The sequence below is a fragment of the Mirounga leonina genome, unplaced genomic scaffold (genome assembly GCF_011800145.1).
Source record: "Mirounga leonina isolate KUSES-001 unplaced genomic scaffold, KU_Mleo_1.0 Mir_99, whole genome shotgun sequence".
NCBI classification, from domain to species: Eukaryota; Metazoa; Chordata; class Mammalia; order Carnivora; family Phocidae; genus Mirounga; species Mirounga leonina.
The window spans coordinates 5,896,022-5,918,619 of NW_023270971.1; the positions used below are offsets into that span (position 1 = coordinate 5,896,022).

The following is a 22,598-nucleotide window of genomic DNA, read 5'->3' on the forward strand; positions in this document are numbered from 1 at the left end:
CTTCTTCTTCTTCTTCTTCTTCTTCTTCTTCTTCTTCTTCTTCTTCTCCTTCTCCTTCTCCTTCTCCTTCTCCTCCTCCTCCTCCTCCTCCTTCTCCTTCTCTTCTCCTTCTCCTTCTTCTCCTTCTTCTTCTTTCTTCTTCTTCTTCTCCTTCTCCTTCTTTCTTCTTCCTCTTCTTCCCCTTCTTCCCCTTCTTCCCCTTCTTCTTCTCCTTCTTCTTCTTCTTCTTCTTCTTCTTCTTCTTCTTCTTCTTCTTCTTCTTCTTCTTCTCCTTCTCCTTCTTCTTCTTCTCCTTCTTTTTTTGTTTAGTCCTGCCTTTTCTGGGCCTCAGTTTCCCCATCTGAAAAGTATGAGCCTGGACCCATTTGCACTCACAGCCCCAGTGACTGCCACTGATGTTCAGTGGTCACCCCATGATATGTTTGCTTGAGGAAGGCTAAAGTAAAGATCCAGTCCTGGGACTCCGGGGTGGCTCAGTCAGTTAAGCGTCTGCCTCCGGCTCAGGTCATGATCCTCGGGTCCTGGGATCGAGTCCCACATTGGGCTTTGTGCTCAGTGGAGAACCTGCTTCTCCCTCTCCCTCTGCCTGCGCTCTCCCTGCTTGTTCTCTCTCTCTCTGACAAATAAATAAATAAAATCTTAAAAAAAAAAAAAAAAAGATCCAGTCCTATTCCCTCCCACGACCCCAAGGCTGGCTCCTCCCAGGGCTGAATCTGGGGGAAGCAGGTGCAACTGGGAAGGCGCCATAAAGAGGCCAGTCTTCCAGGACTCTTGAGCCAATGCCTCACCTCTATTCCCTCTTCCTGTGGTTCTCTGGACCTTCCATAGGGTCTAATGAAACCCACGTGTCTAATGACGGGGTTGTTCAGCAAAGCTGCACCCTGTCCGGTAAGAGAAGTGGTGACAGGCCCTGGGGGAGGGGCAGGGGGGTGGTTCCTGCCCGGGACTTCTTGGATTCGGGAGCCACGGGCTTTTGCCCTCTCCAAAGCCCAGAGATTCCGCGCTCTGTGTGACCTTAGGTATATGATTTCACTCCTCTGAGACCCTTCCCTCAGGTGCAACTGGGGATGCCCAAACCTGTCTTCTCAGGCTGCTGGAAAGAGTTATAAAACAGATGTTGGATATAAGCCTTTATCCAATGAACACAGTAGGGTTTCATGAATGTTCCTTCCCTTCACCTTCATGCCCAAAGGGCTCCTTCCTCCTGCATCTGGAGAGCCCCTGGCCTGCCCTTTGAGGCCAGACTTAAATAAAGGAGCAGCTGGGTGGGACCTCGGGAGGAGAGGTGGGCCCAGGACCCAGCCAGGCCCTTTTCCCGGGCCTGTGCTTCGATTTAAACCCTTCTTGCCTCCTTCCAGGCTCCAGGGGTATGAGAGGCAGCAGGCCCTTATCCTCACTCTCCCCGAAGACTTCCCCATGTTGGTTAATGGTAGGGCAACGGTATGATTTAGTGTCTGAACTGGGACACTTGTGAGTGAAAGGGACATGATCGACAATGCACATGCCAGGTCCACTAGCATATACCAGACCAGTGGGTATGAACACTGTAGCTAATAATTTCCCCTCCTAGTCACAAGCTCACACGAACCCTCACAAGGTCCTGAGAGGTCGGTCAGGCACGGCGTCGCTGATGGCTCATTTTGGAGACGTGAAATGATAACATTCCTAAGGTCATACTGCTGGTGGAGAGGAACCCAGGTGCTCTGATCTAAGTCACAAGCCATCACAACAACACGGTGACGCTTGCTCTGTCTATTCTTGCCCAAACCTCCCTGTATCTCTTTCATCTCAGCAAAAGGAGAAATGTTCCAGACCACCTAGAAGGTCCATGGGGCCTGACTCTGTCACTGGTGTCACTCACAAGCTCTGTGACCTTGAGTGAGGAACTTAGTTTCCTCATCTGTAAAATAGGGATGATGCCATCTGTCTCTCCAGGTCACTGTGTTGAGACAATAAGACCTAGCCCAGGATCTGGCATAATAAATATTGGTAGATTGGACGACTGAATACATATCCGATTCATGTCGGCTGTTCCTTTTGTGGCAGGAGTGGGCAACTCACAGTCAGTCAGTAAGTGTCAGCTGAGCCCCTACTATGTGCCAGGCCCTGTACTACATGTTTTCTATGCACAATCTCCCTGGATTCCTCACATCACTGTAAGGGGGGTAAGATTCTTATCCCCATTTTCCAGATGAAAAGGCATCTTTCATCTGGAAAAGCGCAGCGAGCTTAAGTAACGGGGCAAGGTCACACAGCAAAGGAGGCACTCGATCGCTGAAACCCAGGACCCGGCCCTTAGTGCTCACGCACGTGGCCTGCCTCTCTCCTCGCCCACTGGGGAAAGGGAGGTCACTTGCCCAAGGTCACGCAGGAGACGGTGGCCGAGGACCCCAGAGCTCCGAGGGTTTCCGTCGCGGACCCCCTCCTCCCGCGCTCGGGGCCCCTCCAATCCGCAGCTCTGCGTGCGGGGGCGCGCTCATCCCCCGGCTGTCGGTCCGTCAGCCTGTCTGTCTGGGTGTCTCCGCGGGCGCAGCGGTGCACCCTCCTCAGGCTCGGGCGTTCGCAGCGCCCGGCCCGCGCCCCGCGCCCCGCGCCCCGCGCCCCACGCCCGCAGCCGACAGACCGCAGCGCCTGCGCCCGCGCCCGCGCCCCCCACCCCAAGCCGGTGCGCGGGAGCCGCCGAGGCAAAGTCGCGGCGGCCTGCCGGCGGCGCGATCTCGGCTCCCTCGCTCGCTCTCTGCTCTCAGGGGAAGCCAAGCCGGGAAGCCCCGCAACCCGCCCTCCAAGATGAAGAAGCTCCAGGGAGCTCACCAGCGCAAGGTAGGGCAGGAGGACGGGGGCGCACACGGGGGCGGGGGCACACCTGACCTGGGGGTGCAGAGGCCCGCCCCATCCAGGCCCCGGGAGGGTCGGAGAGGGCACCTGGACCGGCTGGGGCTCCTGGGGAGGCCGGGCTGAGCTAGGTTGCAAGGAGGGGCGGGGTCACAGCCTGCGGCGGGGGTGGGGGGTGGGGGGCTTGTCGGGTGGCGACATGGCCTTCCCCATGCCGGGGTCGGGGTGTTGTGTGATGGGGCTGGGGTTCATTTGGCCAGGTCCTTCGAACAGGTGTGTGCAACCCCAGGAGGCATGGGGTAGGGGTGGCTGGGGCCAGGCGCCCGCCCCTTCCCAGTCCCCCACCCGTTTCCCCCAGCGGCTGATTGGGGTTGGGGGTGTTAGAATAGCTGAGCGCCAGCCTTGAGCTGGACTAATTTCGGGGGGGTGGGGGGCCGGGAGCCGCCCTGGTCCTCATCCGTGCGCTCTACACTGAAGCAGCCTCCGAGAACCAGCGGGGACGCTGCCTTTCATGCCGGGGCTTTTGCCCTGCGGGGGGCCACCACCTGCTTCCTCCCCACCACCTTTAGCTTCCCTGCTAAGACTCCATCAGCAGGGTTGACCGGAGGCAAAGGCAAGGAGGAAGGAAATAGGAGACCCAAGGGATATGGGGGTAGGGTGGAAGCTGGCATGAGAGAGGGGGACAAATCTGTGTTTTTGGATCCCTGGGCTGAGATCGCAGCCCCTCCCCACTTCTCCTGTGGGGTTAGTTAGACCTCCCAGCCAAGTAGCCTGTGGGGGTGCGGGAAGGGAGAGTATTGGGTCAAGGTTTCTTGCTTTTGGCTTAAAAGTAGAATTCCTAGCCAAGGAGTCAGAACTCCTGGGCACTCTTTCTGCAGATGCCACCTACCCTGTGACTTTGGGCAAGTCCATTCTCTAACCTGGACTGTCATTTGCCGATCCAGCTCCAGTATCAAGGCACCAAAGCAGGCCCCTGAGTGGGGTTTGGGGTATGTGGTGACCCCACAGGGGCTGGTAGATGTATAAATGGGAGAGAGAACTCACAGGGGCTGGTGTCACTGACCCCCCCACACCCCCATTCAAGCCTTCTGCCCCTGTGCAGCTGGGCGTGGAACCGTTGTGATAAGTGGGTCTTTTTTATTTACTGACGTGAATGACTTCTTGGGGCCATTTGTGGGTCTCTTGGGTCTTCTTGGGTCCTGCCCACCATTCTTTCCCATTCTCCTAGTCTCTCCTCTTTCTTTTCTCTCCCCACAAGAGCTCCTGCCCCTCACTGCCACAGGGCCATACAGTGTGTAAATAGCCATGTTCTGTAAAGCCTTATCTCATGTAATCCTCAAAAATTCTAGGGGCTAGGTCTTGTTATCCCTACTTTATAGACAAGGAGAAAACAGACATGGAGGATGCAGCTTGCTGCTTTCCTAAATATGGGCTGAGTGACCTAGGGCCAACAGGGCAGGGGTGGGGCCACCTGGCCTCAGTGTCCTCTCCCTTGGTCTCAAGTGAAGGGGGCAGGGAGGGAGGAAATGCCGGGTATCGGCAAAGGAGCAGCATTGTTAGAGATGAACACTGGGCTGAAAGTCAGGGGTGTGGATTCTGGTCTTGCTCTGCCCTTAACTTGCTATTTGACCTTGGGCTCAGCCCTTCCCCTCCTTGAAACTCAGTTTCCTCATCTGCACAGTGATGAAGCTGGACTCCAGATTTCTATTGTCTCTCTCATCCGGTATACCTGAAGAAGGTATGAGAGTCTTGGCTTGGGGCAGGCTAACCTCTTCCAGCACCTGCCACTGCTGGTGGGGACCTACATCTGTTGGTCCCTAAAAGAGGGGGTGCAGGTCTGGCAAACTCAGTATGATGTTCCTGCGTGAGTCGGGATAGGCAGTGGGGGAATCGGGGGTGGGATCTTCACACCCAGACCCAAGTGTGAAGCGACTCATTAAGCTTCCAACCCTGCCCCATTGATTTGGTTACTTGTCTCCCAGCCAGTCACATCCTCTCTGTGCCAGCCTCCTGGGATTCACCCCATGGTGGGGTTGGGGGCTCCAGGTGGTCTTGGGATTGGCTCATCTTTGGAGGACCCAATCCCCTGTCCCTCGAGCAAGAGCAGGCTTCCCTCTGATTGGGGGGAGGAGGGGGACAGGAGAGCTGGCAGCATCCTGCTCTTGGAACTCCTGTCACCATGGAAACAGAGAGCCGGGACTGCTCTGTGAGCAGAGAAAGGGCAGCAGCTTCTCAGGAGGGATCAGAGGAACCTCATTACTGGGCCCTCCTGCCAGCTGGCCTGAACAGGGCTGGGGGCGCTCACGGGGTGACCAGCCTGCCACACTACCCCATAGCAGGGGCCAGTGTTAACTGGCGGCTCCTCCATCCCTCCTGGAGCTCACCTGGCAGGGAGTGATTCCAGAGGGCCGATGCTCACCCAGCTGGGGAGGAACCTTGTGGAAAGGGGCATCAGAGGGCGGGTGCGGGTTTCAGAGAGGTCCAGGGGCTGCTACTATCCTCAGCCCAGCATGTCTGAGATCACCGCAAGCCCAATTACTGGAAAAGCGGCTTGTTCACGTTCATTATCGCCAGCATTGCCCTCACCCATAATTATGCCAGGTTGTCCTTGTTACCACTGCCCCTCTGGCCAATAGCCAGCCTCAGGCAGGATCGTTACCATGGTCGCCACTGTCCCTGGGAGCCAACCCAAGACTGTTACCCCCATCCTGCCCCCCCAAACCCGTTGCCTCGACCCTGTCACTGCACCCAGACACCTCCAGTCCTATGACACCTGCAGTCTCCTTTCACCGTCTTTATCCCGGCAATGCTCATAGGACAAATCCCCTGCAGAGCCTCCTCTGTCACCACCCAATTTGTGTGTAGACACCTACTTGGCTGGTGTCAGGAAGGGCAATTTTAGGGGGAAAAAATATCTGGCCAGTAGACAATTACCAAGTCCCCGTGCTAGGACCCGATCTGGTCTTCAACCACTGCGAGTGTCTCCAGGGGAGTCTCTGGTGAAGCTTGCCTCACAGACCATTAGAGCCAGAAGGCTAACAGATACACCTACATTTCTCTCAGTAAATCTCAGCATGCTAGCTTCTTAAAATCCTTTTCTTAAATAGAATTGCAGAATACTGTCTATTCTAGTCAGTCGCAGTGGGTTATTGGTGCATTAAAGGATCTGACAAGTCCTGCAGCAAAGAAAACTATTTTGCTTTGTGTTAACCCAGTGTTCCCCAAACTTCTTTGACTCAAGAATCCTTTTCTTACACTGAGCACCCATGAGCATCCCAAGGGCTGTGTTTTTTGGAAACACCGATTTATTCAATCCCCTCAGTGTAGAGATGGGGAAACTGGGGCTCAGAAAACTCTTTCCTCAAGTCACACCCTGAAGTGGCACAGACCTGGGACTAGAATTGTAATCTCCTGACTCCCAGTCGAGGTATCACTGTTTTCCCACAACCATTCCTCAGCAGAAGCAGGGGGTCCTTTCTCCTCCCTCAGAACCATGATGTTATTGGACAATTGGCCTTCTTTGCAGCTCCGTCCTTCTCTGTTATGGGTGTGAATTTCAGAGGCAAGTGGGAAGGGCATGGCTGCCCCTTTCTTCTGACCCATTCCAGGAGACACTTTGGGGGAACTGCTCTCTGAATTTTATTTTATTTATTTATTTAAAGATTTTATTTATTTATTTGAGAGAGAGAGAGCATGATGGGGGGAGGGTCAGAGGGAGAAGCAGAATCCCCACTGAGCAGGGAGCCCCATGCGGGACTCAATCCCAGGACTCCAGGATCATGACCTGAGGCAAAGGCAGCCGCTTAACCAACTGAACCACCCAAGTGCCCTTTTTTTTTTTTTTAAAGATTTTATTTATTTATGCTCTCTGAATTTTAGATAGTTAGCCTGGTATCTTTGAGTTTCATTGCAGGCCCTCAGCTTGGGCCACCAGCTCATTACCCCCAGCCAGCATTTCAAGCAGCTGGGGAAGGGCCTCCATTTCCCAGCCCCAGGCTGGAGGGAAAAGGCCCAGTGGACTTCCCCACCCTCCTTGAATCGCAGGCAGGGATCTTAGGGACAGCTGGCTGCCGCTCCCCTCTGTGCCTGCCTCTCTCCTGCAGGGACAAGAAGGTTATGACTTCTGTGAGACAGATCCGAACTCAGTAGCCTCTTCCTGCTCATGAACTAAAATTCACAGTCCTCCATAGGCCTCCTTGAGCCACGAGAGCATAAGTCGAATTCCTCCCTCGGGGGAGGCCGTGTTCCCTCCAAGTCCTCTTCTTTCTGTGCTGAGGGCCCCCACTTCTTCCCCTGTCCTCCTGTCACTGTTTCTCCTGAACACCGTCCTTTCTGGCCATCTGCCCTGTAGACATGCTCCGAGCTATCTGTGTCTTTCTTAAAATGCGGTGTCCGGAACGGAGTAGCAAAGGCCAGCACCGGAGGTTGAAGACACGGGCTTCAGTGCTGGGAAGCGCTGGGCGTGAGAGCTAGCTCTCCACCAGCCAGCCTTCTAAAACCGCGGCTATGTCATGACCCCTCTCTGAGCCTCTGTGGTCCTCGTGATTGAAACAGAACTTAGACAAGTACTTAGCTCAGAGGCTTTGAGAATGAAATCAGGCAAAACGTTTAGTGCACTGAGCACACAGTAAGAGCTCAAGACATGGTAACTATTATTAAGATCATCATCGTTGTCATCATCAACCTAGGACCATCCCTCGATTTGACCTCTCTGTCAACCGAACTAAGCTCGAGGTGGCTTTCTTAGCGCCTGAGCCACCCTGCTGGCCTCATAAATTTGTAGTGACCAGCCACCCCAAGGAGCTCCTGCAAATGACATATTAGCCCAGCTAAGAGCAGTTGATTTTCTCAACCTAGAGTATCTTTGCATTCAGCCCTGTTTGATTTCATCTTCTTATTTTGGGGGTGGGGTGGGGCTGTATCACAGTTCCAACCTGGCCTCACCTCTTTGGTCTCTTCTACCGGCAGCCCATTACCCCAGACCTGCTGATGACCCCCAGTGACCAGGGTGATGTAGACCTGGACATGGATTTCGCCGCCGACCGGGGGAACTGGACAGGCAAGCTGGATTTCCTGCTGTCCTGCATTGGCTACTGCGTGGGCCTGGGCAATGTCTGGCGTTTCCCCTACCGGGCCTACACGAACGGAGGAGGTAGGGGCCGGAGGGCCTGCTGGAGGGGCGTCTAGGCTTGTAGGCCAAGACTTGGGGTGGAGTGAGGTTTTCAGTGGCTTTGGCCACCATCTCCTATGTGGCCTTGAGCAGGATTCACCGAAAGCAGTGACATGGAGCTGGGAGAAGTGAGCTCTCTCTGCCTTGTGTTTTTTCATCACCCAAACCCCTCCTCCTCCTCTCATGCCCAGGGTGGATACCTCCTCACCTCTCCCCTGAAGCCTGGGCCCTTCCCGGGCCCTGAGTGATGGGCAGAGAAGCTGCCTCTGCTTCATGACAGCAGGCTGTACCCACCTGGCAGCGATCACTGTGCTCTCACAGTTCTCCCACCCGCCCTCCTCCCCCCACCCACCAGTCCTTCCCGCTTGTGAATCTTCGATCTGTCCTCCTCTCCTGGTTCCTTCCGTTCAGACTACAAACACGAAGCCCATCCTATCTTAAATAAATCCTCTGTTGTCCGTGCTTCACCATCAAGTGACTGTTCTGAGTCTCATTAACAATAGCTGGCGTTGAGCACCTACCCTCTGCCAGCCCCAGGCATTTAACCCTGATGACAGCCCTCCTGGGCGGGCACGGTTGTCCTGATGTGACAGCCGGGGCTTGGAGAGGCCAGGTTCCTTGTCCAAGGTCGCCCGCTGGCCGACCCAACATTCCACCTCCAGGACGACCTGCCCCAGAGCCAGTGTGCTCCTACCCACCCTCGAAGCCTCCTCCCGTCTCTGCCAAACTCATGGAAGAGGCACCTATTGGCAGAGTGGCAGAAATCCAAACAGGAGGGGATGAGGCGAGGACAAGATGAATGGCCGTGACCGGGAAGCGTGGGACTGGAGCTGGGGTCTGACGCTCTAGGAACTCCATAATGGCCACAGTTCTGTGGACTCTCCCTTTCCCTGGCTCCCAATTCTGTTTCTCTCTGGGTGCTGACCTCATTTTCTCCTGGGACCGGCTCCCTCCTTGCAGTTGGGTGGCGGGTGGCCACAGACAACTCTACAATGACTTCATCCTCAGAGCTGCGCTCTCTGGGTGCGGCCATATGCAACGGCAGGGAAGGTCTCTAACCGGCCCGCCTTGGGAGCCCGGCCCCTGTGGGGGTGGGGGTGGGGCGGCGGGTGTGACTGACAGCCCTTCCAGAGCCCTGTCGTGGGGGGCAGTCTTCTAAAGGAGCTGCCTGTCAATAGGGGAAGCAAATGGGGAGAGGTATTGGGCACATGCGACCACTGGTGGCAGCCAGAAGCCCCTAAGGTGGCATGGCAGAGAGGACAGGGGGAGGTCTATTGGGGCCAGATCCCGAGCACGTTCATTTCCTACTGAGGAGTTTGCGCTTTCTTTGGCAGGGAATTCACTCATATTCCTTCAGTCACTCAGTGTTTGCTCTGAGCCCAGCCCTGCTCTGGGCACTGGGGCTGCAGAGGAGGGTAAAGCCCCACGAGCCCCTGTAGCCCTCTGTGATCTGGTCCATCCACAGGAGAAGTGCTCCGTGGGGTTGCAGGTGTCTGCCATCAGGAGAGGGGCGGGGCTGGAGCTGGGCTTTAGGGGAGCCGACCCACCTGAGACCTTCCCCTGACTGCCCACCTCGTCCGCACAGGCGCCTTCCTCGTGCCCTACTTCCTCATGCTGGCCATCTGTGGCATCCCCCTCTTCTTCCTCGAGCTCTCTCTGGGCCAGTTCTCCAGCCTGGGACCCCTGGCCGTCTGGAAAATCAGCCCCCTCTTCAAAGGTGAGGCCTCATAGTCCCGGCAGGGGCCTGGGCCCGGGGGGAGGCAGGGAGGTTGTCCTCCATGACCCAGCCTCTAGGAAGAGGGAAGTGAAGCCCAGACAGGGGATGGCTTCCAGGGCCACACAGCCTGGCCTGCAGAAGGCTTGACCTGAGGGCAGCCCCCTCTCCCCCACGCCCAGGTGCCGGCGCCGCCATGTTGCTCATCGTAGGCCTGGTGGCCATCTACTACAACATGATCATCGCCTACGTCCTCTTCTACCTCTTCGCCTCCCTCACCAGCAACCTGCCCTGGGAGCACTGTGGCAACTGGTGGAACACGGACCTCTGCCTTGAGCACAGAGGCTCCAAGGATGGCAATGGGGCCCTGCCCCTCAACCTCACCAGCACCGTCAGCCCCAGCGAAGAGTACTGGAGGTCAGGCCACTGCCAGCCCAGCAGCTGTCTGGGAGGGCCCCGAGCTGCTGGGGATGGGGTGGGGGGGGACTGGGGGCAGGAATGTGCCAGGGTCCCCAGGGGGCTCAGCGTGCACCTGGAAGGCCGAGTCCAGGTGCTGGTGTTAGGTGGACCCCGGGTTCTAATTCCAGCTCTTCACTGACCAGCTGTGTGACCTTACACAATGTACTGGGCTTCCGGTGCTTTATCTTTGAAGTGGGTATGGGAATAGCATTCTGAGGGTCGTTGTGAGGATTAAGGGAAGGAAGGTATAAGTTGCACCCCAGCCTATTGGATAATCATGCTGGGTAAACGCCAGCTGATAATCGAGATGCTGCTGACACCAATAATAGTAACCTTGCTGGCCACAGCTTTACCCCATGCCCACGGAGTGTGGCGGGCTGACCAGAGGACACTCAAATCTTCCTCTCCCACAGCCGCTATGTCCTCCACATCCAAGGCAGCCGGGGCATTGGCAGTCCCGGGGAGATCCGCTGGAACCTCTGCCTCTGTCTGCTGCTGGCCTGGGTCATCGTGTTCCTCTGTATCCTCAAGGGCGTGAAGTCCTCGGGCAAGGTGAGGCCCGGGAGGTCCTAGAGGCCTGAGGGGCTGGGAGGGGTGAGGGTTTCCTGGAGGAGGCAGCTAGGGCATGGACTGAGTCTGAGAGGATGAATAAACGTCGACAGGGAAGAGGTTGGGGGTAGGAGTGGGGGGTGGGGGTCGGAGGCACTGCCTGGAGGAAGATTTGGAGGTGAGGATGGATGGTGGTCAGGCTGGTTCACCAGACCGGAAACTTGCCAAGGACAGGACCTGTTACTCAAGTTTGTATCCTAACAGAGTGCTTGGCACTTTGAAGAGGCTTCTCGGGTGTTTGTTGAATGCTTGGAAGGTGGGTCTATGACTCAGGGTGGTGGGGGCTTTGGGAATGTGCAGTGGCGGATGACCACACAGGGTGGGTTGCATGGGCTGGGGGCAAGGGGAGTGGACACATGGAGGGGGAGAGTCTCATCAACCCTAGGCAAGGCCTCCAGGCAAGGGCCAAGGGTGGCCTGGAGCAGGGCACAGCAGAGCTGGAAAGGGTGGATGGGTTGGGGATGCTTTGAGAAGCAGTGACAGGACTTTAAAGAGGGATCCATGTGCAGAGGGAGGGAGGCAGGGAGGGAAAGAGAAGCATCATGGATGGTGGCTGTTCTCAGCTTGCGAGTTAGGTAAGATGGGGAATTCTGGAAGAGGAACAGGATAGAAGGAAGGTCACCTCGGCCTTCCATCCCCACTTATCACTCTCAGGTGGTGTATTTCACGGCCACGTTCCCCTACCTCATCCTGCTCATGCTGCTGGTCCGAGGAGTCACCCTCCCAGGGGCCTGGAAGGGCATCCAGTTCTATCTCACCCCCCAGTTTCACCATCTGTTGTCTTCCAAGGTGAGGTCCTTGGGGCTGCGGTGCAGAGGGAGGGGTCAGGCCTGAGCCAGAGAGTAGAAGGAGGAGGGCTCCCTGGGGAAAAAGGGGCAATGGGTAGGAATCCTCCCTGTGGTGGGCCCCCAGTACTGTGCTCTGCACTGTGCTCTGCACTGTATGTCTTTTTCGTTTCTTGTTCTTCACTGTCCTACAAAGTAGACATTATTCTGGGGCACCTGGCTGGCTCAGTCAGAGGAGTGTGCGACTCCTGATCTTGAGGTCATGAGTTTGAGCCCCACATTGGGTGTAGAGATTACTAAAAAAATAAATCTTAGAAAAGGGTAGACATTATTCTCCCATTTTACAGATGAAGAAACTGAGGCCTGAAAGAATGATAAGCTTAAGATCACACAGCTAGGGGGTGGCAGAGCTGGAATTCCAACCCAGATCTGTCTGACTCCAAACCCCAAGGAGGGCATTAGGTAATGATGGAAACAGTGGTGCCGACAGCTAACATTTCTTACTTATTAACTGCCAACGGGCTGACCCTGCACTTGGCATGGATGCAGTCATTAAACCTTACCACCACCCTATAAGGGAGCTACTGTTCTTATCCCTGCATTACAGAGGGGGGACCCTAGGCTCAGAGAGGCGATGTGGCCTTGCGAAGGCCATACAGCCGCAAAGCGGGGCAGGTGGAATCAAATCCAGGCCCCTCCAACTCCAGGGGTTCCATGGGCTTGTTGTCAATATGGATCTACTGGAAATTCACATAAGACACTACTTCCTTCAGAATTGGACCAAGCTTAGCCATCATCTAGATCCTGGATGGGGAAATTGAGGCCCAGAGAGGGAAATGGACTTACCCGAGTCCCCCGTGGAAGTGCTAGAACAGGGTTTGCCCCGGCCCATGTCATTTTGAGTCACGCCCTTCACCACGCCGTCAGCTGGACCTGTGGACTCGCTCCCGCCCCACCTCCTCCCTCCTCTTTCCGTGGCCCTCTGGACAGGGCCACGGCGTGCCAGCCCTTCTCTTTGCTCTCCATCTGCATCCTTCCCTGCCACAGGTGTGGATCGAGGCTGCTCTTCAGATCTTCTACTCCCTGGGTGTGGGCTTTGGGGGTCTCCTCACCTTTGCCTCCTATAACACGTTTCACCAGAACATCTACAGGTGAGTGCAGCCTCCCAGACCCCGCGGCCCAAGTAGGGAGGAGAGTGGCCGGCCAGGGCAGGCCCTGTGGGCTGGGGGCGGGGCCAGCTTGCTCTGGCCTGGACCTGTGTGCCCGGACGTCCCCCGGCAGAGACACCTTTATCGTCACTCTGGGCAACGCCATCACCAGCATCCTGGCTGGCTTCGCCATCTTCTCTGTGCTGGGCTACATGTCTCAGGAGCTGGGTGTGCCCGTGGACCAAGTAGCCAAAGCAGGTGGGCAGGCGGGCCAGCCCTGGGGGTGAGGGTGCGTGTTGGGGACTGCCGGGGCCGGGCGAGGGAACATACGTGTGCACCAGCAAGGTTGTGGATGGCTACATCCCGTGAGTGTGTGAATGGGCGCCCACACAAATGAACGTATCTTAACTGGTCTCTGGGTGTCCAAGTGCAAAGGGGGTGGGAGGGCAACGGAGTGTGTCCGGAGATAAATGAATGTGTGTACGACATTGTCTTAGGTTTTGTCACATCTTAGTAACTTGCCTTGCTTGTAATGAGTCATTTCCCGTGTAGCGATGTCTTATGCAAGTGAACTGAGGGTTCAAATGATGATGCGAAGCAGTGTTTGTGCTGGTGGACGTGTCCACGTATGCGTTGGTGGGGTTGCCTGTGTGAATGATGGTGCACATAAGTGCATTCAAATGAGGCCTTATACCGAGTCTTGTGTTTCCTCCTGTACTCATTATTAATTCATTTATTTTGTCCACCTGTGTTCATTGAGCACCGACAGCGTTTACTGGCCGGGGTCCTAGGAGTTAAGTGTCGGAAGTGTGCAGTTAGGGTGCATCTCTGCGTTTCGCTTAACTAGTGTGCCCACGTGGGTGGAAGCGACCATGTGTGTTTGAGTGTGCCTGTGGGGGCCTGCCTCGGGCCCCAGGCTGCTGACCCTTTGTGCCCTTGGCCCAGGCCCCGGCCTGGCCTTTGTCGTCTACCCACAGGCCATGACCATGCTGCCTCTGTCGCCCTTCTGGTCCTTCCTTTTCTTCTTTATGCTGCTGACTCTTGGCTTGGATAGCCAGGTGAGCCTTGTCTGTGTCAGCGGGCACCTTGTGGGGGGGGGGTGTGTGCGATGTGTGCGTGCGTGTGTCCATCTGCGACGTGTCTGTGTGTATGACGTAGCTGTGTGTGTGTGTGATGTGTGTCTATCTGTGTGGGGTGTGTCTCTGTGTGAGCGTGTGTGTCCGTGCACGTGTGTATGTGTGTGTGGTGGAGGCAGAACTCCGACCCGACCCTCCCCTCCCCCCAGTTTGCCTTCCTGGAGACCATCGTGACAGCTGTGACCGACGAGTTCCCTTACTACCTGCGGCCCAAGAAGGCTGTGTTCTCGGGGCTCATCTGCGTGGCCATGTACCTGATGGGGCTGGTCCTCACCACCGACGTGAGTGCTGCGGGGGGTGGGGGGCAGCCAGCGGGGGAGGCGAGGCCGGGCGCCTGCAGCAGTATCCGTGACTGCCCCCTGGGCTACCTGCTTCTTCCTCTTCGGGAGGAAGCTAGCCCAACCCAGGCCCTCTGCCCAAGGGCAGCCTGGCCTCTGGCCCAGAGTCCTGACTTCAAGCCCGGCTCTCCCACTTGCCAGATGACCTCAGGACAAGGGGCTTCCCCTTCCTCAGCCTGTGTTCCCACCAATAAAATGGGGTCTACATCTAGGATTGTGGTGAGGCTCCAATAAGATGATGTGTGTAAAGGGCTCGGCAGGTGGGCCGCGGTCACACGGTCATCGTCTTGCTGTCACCGCTGGCCTGGGCTCGCACTAGGGAGCAAGACTGGGGTGAGGGAACCCCAGAGCTGTGGCTTGTGTTCTAGGGAGGCATGTATTGGCTGGTGCTTCTGGACGACTACAGCGCCAGCTTCGGGCTCATGGTGGTGGTGATCACCACGTGCCTGGCCGTCACCCGGGTGTACGGTGAGAGGGGCCGTGCGAGAGGGAGTGAGGCTCCCCCCGTGGGAGGATGGGAGTCTACTCTGGAGCCCCCCTGCACTGGGTCCCGGGTCCCAAGGGCCAGGGTCTCCAGTGGGGGCAGTGGCGTGGAGGGGGAAGGGGCTGCTGGTGCTTGGGGGGGGGGGGGGCTGCTGGTGGGGCCATTCTCCTCCCCTCCCCTCCCCTGCGCAGGCATCCAGAGGTTCTGCCGGGACATCCACATGATGCTGGGCTTCCAGCCGGGCCTCTACTTCAGGGCCTGCTGGCTGTTCTTGTCCCCGGCCACGCTCCTGGTAACTGGTGGGAAGGAGGGATGGGGCCCAGGGCTGAGAGTAGGGTCCCCCTCTGGGCATTCAGTCTGGAAGGCTGCTCTGGCCCAGAGTGGACCTCTGTCCGGGCTGAGGGGTGGGTGGGCACCAGGATCTGGGTCTACTCCCCCCTGCCTCGATGCCCCCAGCTTTTGTAGCTGTGCTGGGCCTAGCCCCGCGTGTTGTTAGCAAAATGAGGGGGGCTTTCCCAGGCGCCAGGGCCTTAGGGCTGGGGCTTTAGACTGGTGTGTTGGTGCATGTCTGTGCTTTCTGGGCCTTGGAGTTGGAGTTCAGGCACAGGCTATCTCAAGAACTGGGTGCTTCAGAGCTGGGCTGTCTCAGGCCTCACAAAGGCTCCAAGGATGGACCATCTCAGGTTCTATACAGCTTAGGACTGGGTTGTCTCTGACACTGGGTAGCTCTGGGCTGGGCTCTTTCAGGCCTTCAGGTAGCTCAGACCTGGGCTGTTCTAAGCCCTGGGGCCTGCCCAAAGCCCACTGAGATGCTGGGGCCCCCACCTGCAGGCCCTGCTGGTGTATAGCATCGTCAAGTACCAGCCCTCAGAGTATGGCAGCTACCGTTTCCCAGCCTGGGCAGAGCTGCTGGGCATCCTGATGGGCCTGCTGTCCTGCCTCATGATCCCAGCCGGCATGTTGGTGGCTGTGCTTCGGGAGGAGGGCTCGCTCTGGGAGGTAAGTCTGCCTGGCCCTTGTCTGCCCCTGGCCTTCCTGCCCTGGGGCCCTGCCCTGGGCCCACCTGCTAGAACAGAAAACATCTGCGCCAGCACCTTACCCAGGGCCTCACAAGCTTTTCCAACCAGTAGCCTGAGCTATGAATCCTCTCAGACCTGCTGGGGGTGAGGCAGGCTCAGGGGGCTTAGGGTCCTCCCCTGTGGCCCCTGGCACCATGCGGGGCCTCTGGGGGTGGGGGAGCACAATCCCAAGACCACCGATGTTGGCCAATGCCCACATATCTCGGGGAGAGGACAAGGGAATGGCCCAGGATCCTACTGTGAGTCAGGCAGGGGTCAGGACTGGAACTCTGGTCACCGGCCCAAAGCTTCCCTATGGGAACTCAGGGTCAGAAGGCAAGATTGAGAGACCCCGAGGGTGGGCTGCAGCCCATGGGTGACCTGGGAATGCACTGATGGTGGGAGCCCTGCCCACGCCAGGCTTTGTGAAGAGATCCAGAAAACACAGAGAATGCAAGCTGTTTGGGCATGGGGATCTGCAGGTCTCAGAAGAGGGGAGTGGACCAGTGAGTGTGCGGTGAAGCTAGGTGACCACTGCAATGTTCTGGCCCTCTCTGAGCCTCACTGCACTCTCTGCACTTCTGAGGCCATGCGTGTGGAGTCCCTCTGGTTGGGGGAGGTTGTCATAGAGAGCAGAGCTGAGTGAGCCTGCTAGGGTCTGGAGAGAGCCTAGGGACCCCAACCCATACCCCATAGATCCCATCAGGACTATGCTGGAGCCAGCTGGTACTGTCTCATGATAGCTAATTGTTAAATTTTCAGGGATGTTGTGAGCTGGTTTGAAATCGATCTTGGTGGGAATATTTATACCACTGGAATCGGCTACAAATCAAGCCTCCTGCGCCCCTCCAACCACTGCCCCCAGCCCGCTTGCCATCACCCTGCTGCCCCCACTCCCCATACAGCTGCACTGTGCCCTCAGCTGTCCCTCATCCCACCCTCATATCTGCCCCTGGAAAGTCTCAGAGCCTTTCCCCAGCAGAAGTGGGTTGTGGCCACAGCACCAGCCCGCAGGGGCAGTCCCGGGGTCCAGCCACTGCTGTGTGTGTGCCTGGGGGCAAACCCCTGGCCTGCTCTCAACCTCGGGAGCCCCACCTTGCTGCTAAAGGAAATGCGTCTCCTTGCTTGAGAGCCAAGGTGTCTGCAAAGGAAAGGAGGAGAGCAGGGTTGCTCAGGGTAGAGGGCTCCAGCCCCCTGGAAGTTCATGGTTCCCAAGACTTGCTACGCTTCCCTCTTGCCCTGCTGCCACAGCCGCCAACCGCCAGGCCCAGGGCCGTGTTGTTGGGTGGGGAGCACTGCAGAGGAGTCCTTGCCCGGCTCTGGAGACCTTCAGAGACCAGGGCTTCCAGCACTGACACCCTAGGAAGAATTGGGGTCTGCCTTTTGCCAGCTGTGTGACCCTAAGCAGTTAATGCACCTCTCTGAACCTTGCTTTTCTCTGTCCTTAAAGTGAGGACAGTGATCCTTCCCCTAAGGCTTGCTGTGAGAAGAAAAGAAGCTCATCAGTGTTGTCAGAACCGTGAAGGGCAGAAAAACAGAGTATTTTAAAAGTTTAGGATGGAGTCAGACTGCCTGGAGTCAAATCCCAGCATCGCCACTTGTCACCTGTGTGACCTTGGCCAAGTTGACTAACCTTGCTGAACTTGACTTCCAGATAATATCTGTGGGGGTGGAGGGTGAAAGGCCTAATGCCCCCTCACAAGGACGCTGTAAGGATCGAAGAAGCCCACACTTAGCACAGAGCTGGAACATGGTGAATGTTTTGTTCCACACCGGGGATTCTCACGGGGGTGATTTTGCTCTCGGAGGCCATTTGGTAGCATCTGGAGGCATTTTGCTTGTCATAATAGAATGGTGTGCACAGCGGGTGGTACTGGCTTCCAGTGGGAAGAGAGCTGGGATGCTGTTAAACCCCCCTCAGTGTGCAGAGAGCTCTTACACACGGACTCTCCAGCCAAAATGTCCGGAGTACTCAGGTTGAGAAGCATTGGTCTAGGCTCTAGTGTTCAGCTGGGAACGAATCTAAGTGCTTGCTCTCAGGGAGCTTGGATTTTAATGTGGGAGATAGACAATAAACAAATACACAAAGGTAGTAGTAAGTGCTATATTTTAAAAATAATTTAAAAAACTAAAACAAAGGCAAAGTTTAGGAATAGAGAATGATGGGAAAGTATTTTGGCCAGGGTGGCCGGGAAGACCTCTGAGGGGGTGACAGACACCTGACCGAACCAACAAGGTGATCGATATAGATATCTAAGGGGAGAGCATTCCAGGCAGAAGGACAATCAGTGCAAAGGTCCTGAGGCGGGGGGGTGCTGGCATGTCTGAAGGCAGCAAGGTCAGCAAGACTGGATCAGAGTGGGTGTGGGTGGAAGGAGAGTGGCAGGAGCTGAGGTCAGGTAGGTAGACAGGGCCCAGGACATAGAGGCCGTGGTGGGCACTTTGGGTCTTATTCCAAGTGAAATGACAAGCCACAGGCAGGTTTCTGAGCAGGGGGGTAACATGCTCTACAACAGTTCAGTAAGTGTCACCACGCTTTGAGTGTGGAGCCATGCTGGGTCCCAGGCTAAGGGCTCTGCACACATTATCCTCCTTGAATCTGCACCTAGTAGGCTCCACTTAATGTTGATTGTCTATCCTCCTTCAGGGGTCTGGGGCTCTTCTCCCCGCAGGGCAGGCATAGGGCTTTGGGAATGTGGTTTGGGAAGGGAGGAACCCTAGAAAGTCCAGACTTAGTCATTACCTTAGTCACCTCCCTCCTTCCATGGAAACTGGAGCTCGAGGAGGAAAGGTCAGACATCAGAGTCAGAATGAGGCCAACTGGGAGACACTGGAGGGTCAGCGACGACCCCGGCTGCAGTGCCCCCAGCTCCTGGCTCTTCCCCAAAGCTCCCCGCTGCTTAGGACTCAGCATTTAGGGGAAAGGACCCAGAGTGGGCTCCTGGATTGGCTGGCAGGTAACCCTAGCCTGTTCCCGGCACCCCTCTAAGTGCTCCATCTCAGTGCCTGCTGATCACCCTACGAAGGCATCACGATCCCCCAGTGACAGAGGGGGAAACCAAGCATGGAAAGCCTAAAACCCATGCCCAAAGGCCACCCGGCTTGTGAGTGGCCAAGCAGGACTCTCACAGGGCACGTGACTCATTCCCCTGGGGACCTCCCCACCCCCCACGCCCCGGGATTGTTGCTGGGGCTGACACAGGTGACGTGGTGAGGTCTGTGCGGGGTGCCCACCCGCAGGAAGCGCTCCACGAGCGCCAGCCACCCCCGTTTTCACCGCTGTCCTTGCTCTGCCACAGCGGCTCCAGCAGGCCAGCCGACCGGCCATGGACTGGGGCCCGTCGCTGGAGGAGAACCGGACTGGCATGTACGTGGCCACGCTAGCGGGGAGCCAGTCGCCCAAGCCACTGATGGTGCACATGCGCAAGTACGGGGGCATCACCAGCTTCGAGAACACGGCCATCGAGGTGGACCGCGAGATCGCTGAGGAGGAGGAGTCTATGATGTGAGGCGGGAGGCCGGGGGCCAGGAGGCCCTGCCCGGCTGCGAAGGCTAGCCGTGCCCCGTGGGGTTCCGAGAGGCCCGAGGCCGTGGCAGGGCGCCACGGGGATGCCAGTGCCCAGGGCAAGTCCTTTCTTGTGGCCTCTCCTCTCTGTCTACCTTCTCCCCACACGCACACAGACCCACTCAAAGCTCAGTCCTCATCGTGCAGATGGGTGAACTGAGGCCAGGGAGAGGGCCTTGCCCGAGGTCACATGGCGGAGGGCACTGGACCCCAGGCCGCCTGGCCAACCAGTTTCCTTTCTCATGTGGCGGTTGGCATCATTCTCTCCTCTGTTCAGGGCCCAGGCTCCTCCACTCTTTTCTAGGAAAGTCTGTCCCCACACATTTCAAACAGCCAGAATCTCGAGCTGGGCAGGGACGCTCAGGGCGTGGCGAGGCCCCCAAGGTCCCAGGCCTCGAGGGTTAGCAAGTGCAGTGGGAGAAAAGCCCTGTGGGCTCCTGTGCCTGGGCCAGGTTTCCTGAAGGAGGTGGGGTCTGAGGGCCCTGGAGGATGGGCAAGTTGGGAGGGAGAGAGGAGGAGGAGGGCAGGGTGTGGAGGCCCCAGTGTAGCCCCTGTGCCCCACCCCCCAAGCCCAGGGCAGAGGTCAAGGTGTTACCAGATTACAGCAGGGTCCAGGTGGGAAGGACGCATGAGGGGGAGGGGGAGCAGGGGACAAGGGGCGGGCAGGGGTTTGCATGATCTGGTCGTGCTTTAGATAGAATCTCTATCAGGTCAGTGTGCAGGGTGGATTAGAGGGGACGGGGTGGAGGTGGGAGGCCTGTGGAGGGCAGGCAAGAGGGGCTGGTGGCCTGAGTGAGGGGGTGGGGGTGGGGAAAGGAGGAGGTCCCCACACTTTTCTTTCCCCCAGAGAAACTAATGTATTTTATTTTGACCCACACTTCTGAGAAGGGCCCACAGCTTTCCTCACTGGACCCTGTGCCCTCCCGTGTAGGGAGCCCTGGGAATGATTAGGACAGAGGACACAAGTGAAGAGGTGGGAGTGAGGGCTCGTAGTCAGGACCCAAAGCCCCACCATTCTCTTCTCCCTGCTCTGGTGGCCCTCACTGTCTTCTCCAGCTCCAGGCACTGCTGGGAGACTGGCCTTGGCTGTGGACCCACCAAGGCAACTAAGAGGCTTGGAGGTGGTCCGCACACATGGCTGGCTGTCCTGATGCTGGGCCCGGGCATGAGGATGGAGGCAGGGAGCCAAGGACAGCCAACACCTCAGGCCTGTGGCCAGAGGCCTTGGCGTCTTCAGTCCCAGGCACGGGAGGGGCTGCCCTGGGGTCCCTCCTTCCCTGAGAGATGAGGGTGGAGCGTGAAAACGTGCCCCCCGGGGGGGGCAGGGCACCCTCATGCAGCTGGGCCGGCCTGTGCGCCCTCTTTCTCTCCTGCTGTCTCCCCAACCCATCCATGTTCTGTTGGTTTATTGTTAATAAACACCAATGAGGTCATCCTTCTTACCCTTTCTCCTTACTGCTGAGAACCTGGGGGTGGGCAAGCACAGGGTTTTCCAGCTTCTGTAGGACGGATGAGGGGACTGAGGCTTGGCTCTCCTGGCTTCTGACACTTGCTGTCCCATTTCTCTGTGGCACTGGCGGTGGCGGGGGGGGCGGGGGATGTTGAGGAAGGGCGGTGAAGATGAGGAAGCCACTCAGCCCCCGGTACGTATACGGACAAACTGAGGCCCTTCAAGGGGAAGACTGGCTCAAGGTTACCCAGCTGAGCTCCCCTCCCCAGCCCCAGCTGTTCTCCGGCCTTACCAGCAGGTGCAGCTGGGGCTGGAAGGATTTCCTGGTGCTACCCACCCCCTCCTGGCAGGACCTGGCCGCATAAAAGAGCCCTAGGGCCTTTCAAATGCGAGGCCCAGGTGTTCGGGAAGGCTTTGATTGCGGGTGGAGAGAAAGGGCTGCCGCATATTTCGGATATTAATAAATTTCCCCTAACAAAGGGCCAGGCCCCCTCCTGCCCCTCTTTGTTTGGGGCTCTAGATGGAGGAAGAGCATGGGTTTGCTAATTTGCTGAGGGCTCAAGAATGGCCTTCACAATTCAAGGTGCCTCTTCCCACACCCTGGGGGCAGGCTCCAGCCTTGCTCACAGAGCCCCTGGGGCCAGCTCAGGAGGAAGCCCTCTCCAGGCCCTCCAGGCTCCCTCTAGGACAGGCCCCAGCGGCCCCCCCCCCCCCCCCCGCACCCTGCCGGGGCCATGGTCCTATGAGGACTCCTCACCCAACCTCTTGGCTGCAGCCTGGGGTCCTGGGAGTCTGGAATGGGCGATCCTAGAAGTCTGGGCTTCTCTTCTCCCAGATTCCCAGTCTGCAATTACAGGATTCTAGGAGCCTAGGGAGCCCACCAGCTTCACCTCCCCCTGCCTCACTTGCCCTGCCTTGCTTCCTCCGACTGCTCTTGCACTCGCTCACCGCGTCAGCACCTGGGCCTGAGGTTCCTGGTCTGTCCTCCCCGGCCCCATCTTCCCATCTTCTGCTTTTCCACTTCCGCCGCTCCCAGACAGGCTGTCCTGCCACCTCACCCTTCTCCCGCCTCTGCCACGTCCCAACAGCCCCCATCCCCGTCCCTTTATTGACTTCAGGTCGCCCTGGCTCAGAACAGACCCCCAGCCAGGCCCAACGGCAGTGGGAACCGATTGAAGGAACCCATGGCAGCACAGGGACAGCTCAAGGAAGGCATCAGCCCTGTTTGGAGTAGAACCCCAGCCTGGAATCCTGGAATGCCCCAGCAGGGGACAAGCCCAGTGCCCCCAGAGCCAGGCAGAACAGCCAGGTGAGCGAAGCCAGAGGTGTGAGCCAAGAGTAGGTGGTGACTGGCCCCCAGGGGTTGTGGCAGAGAGGAGTGAGGGGTGGGGACCGTGGTGCACTAGAGAAGAAAACATGGCTCTCTGCAGGGGAGGCTGCCCCTCACAAGGATGGGCCCAGGTTGCCAGATACCCCAGCTTTTTAAGAGAAGTTGGAAGTTTGGATTTTTGTGAGAAATTTCCCATTTTTAAACATGAGCAACTGATTGAAAAGCAGTGAAACAGCACGGCCCCGTTCGGGTGGCTGGCAGGCCCACTGCTCTGCAGAGGCTGGGGATTAGCAGGGCCGTGGGCCACGGTGAGAACATACCAGAGCTGAGGCCAGGCCTGGGGTCCCCACCCCTGCTCAGTGCTCTGCTCCCCTTCTCAGCTGCTCTCTGTGTCCATGGCCACCTGACCTGGGGAGGCTGGGGCAGGGGGGGAGGGGCTGGGAGGCAGCATCTCTGCTTGGCTCAGGTGTGGAGAGGATGACCTGGGGCCCTTTATTCCTGTTCCAGGAATGTTCTAGGA

At 57.5% G+C, this 22,598-nt stretch overlaps 1 protein-coding gene across 1 annotated transcript; it reads left to right on the forward strand.

The window, feature by feature from the left end:
- Positions 1–2,690: 2,690 nt before the first annotated feature.
- On the forward strand, positions 2,691–20,712 carry LOC118006828 (sodium-dependent proline transporter). The gene is made up of 14 exons (XM_034999643.1): positions 2,691–2,820; positions 7,801–7,984; positions 9,588–9,719; positions 9,899–10,133; positions 10,589–10,727; positions 11,439–11,573; positions 12,617–12,720; positions 12,851–12,975; positions 13,663–13,775; positions 14,003–14,134; positions 14,560–14,659; positions 14,867–14,967; positions 15,507–15,674; positions 19,033–20,712. The coding sequence occupies exons 1-14, from the start codon at positions 2,788–2,790 to the stop codon at positions 19,240–19,242; spliced, it is 1,911 nt and encodes a 636-aa protein (XP_034855534.1). The 5' UTR covers positions 2,691–2,787; the 3' UTR covers positions 19,243–20,712.
- Positions 20,713–22,598: the final 1,886 nt, after the last annotated feature.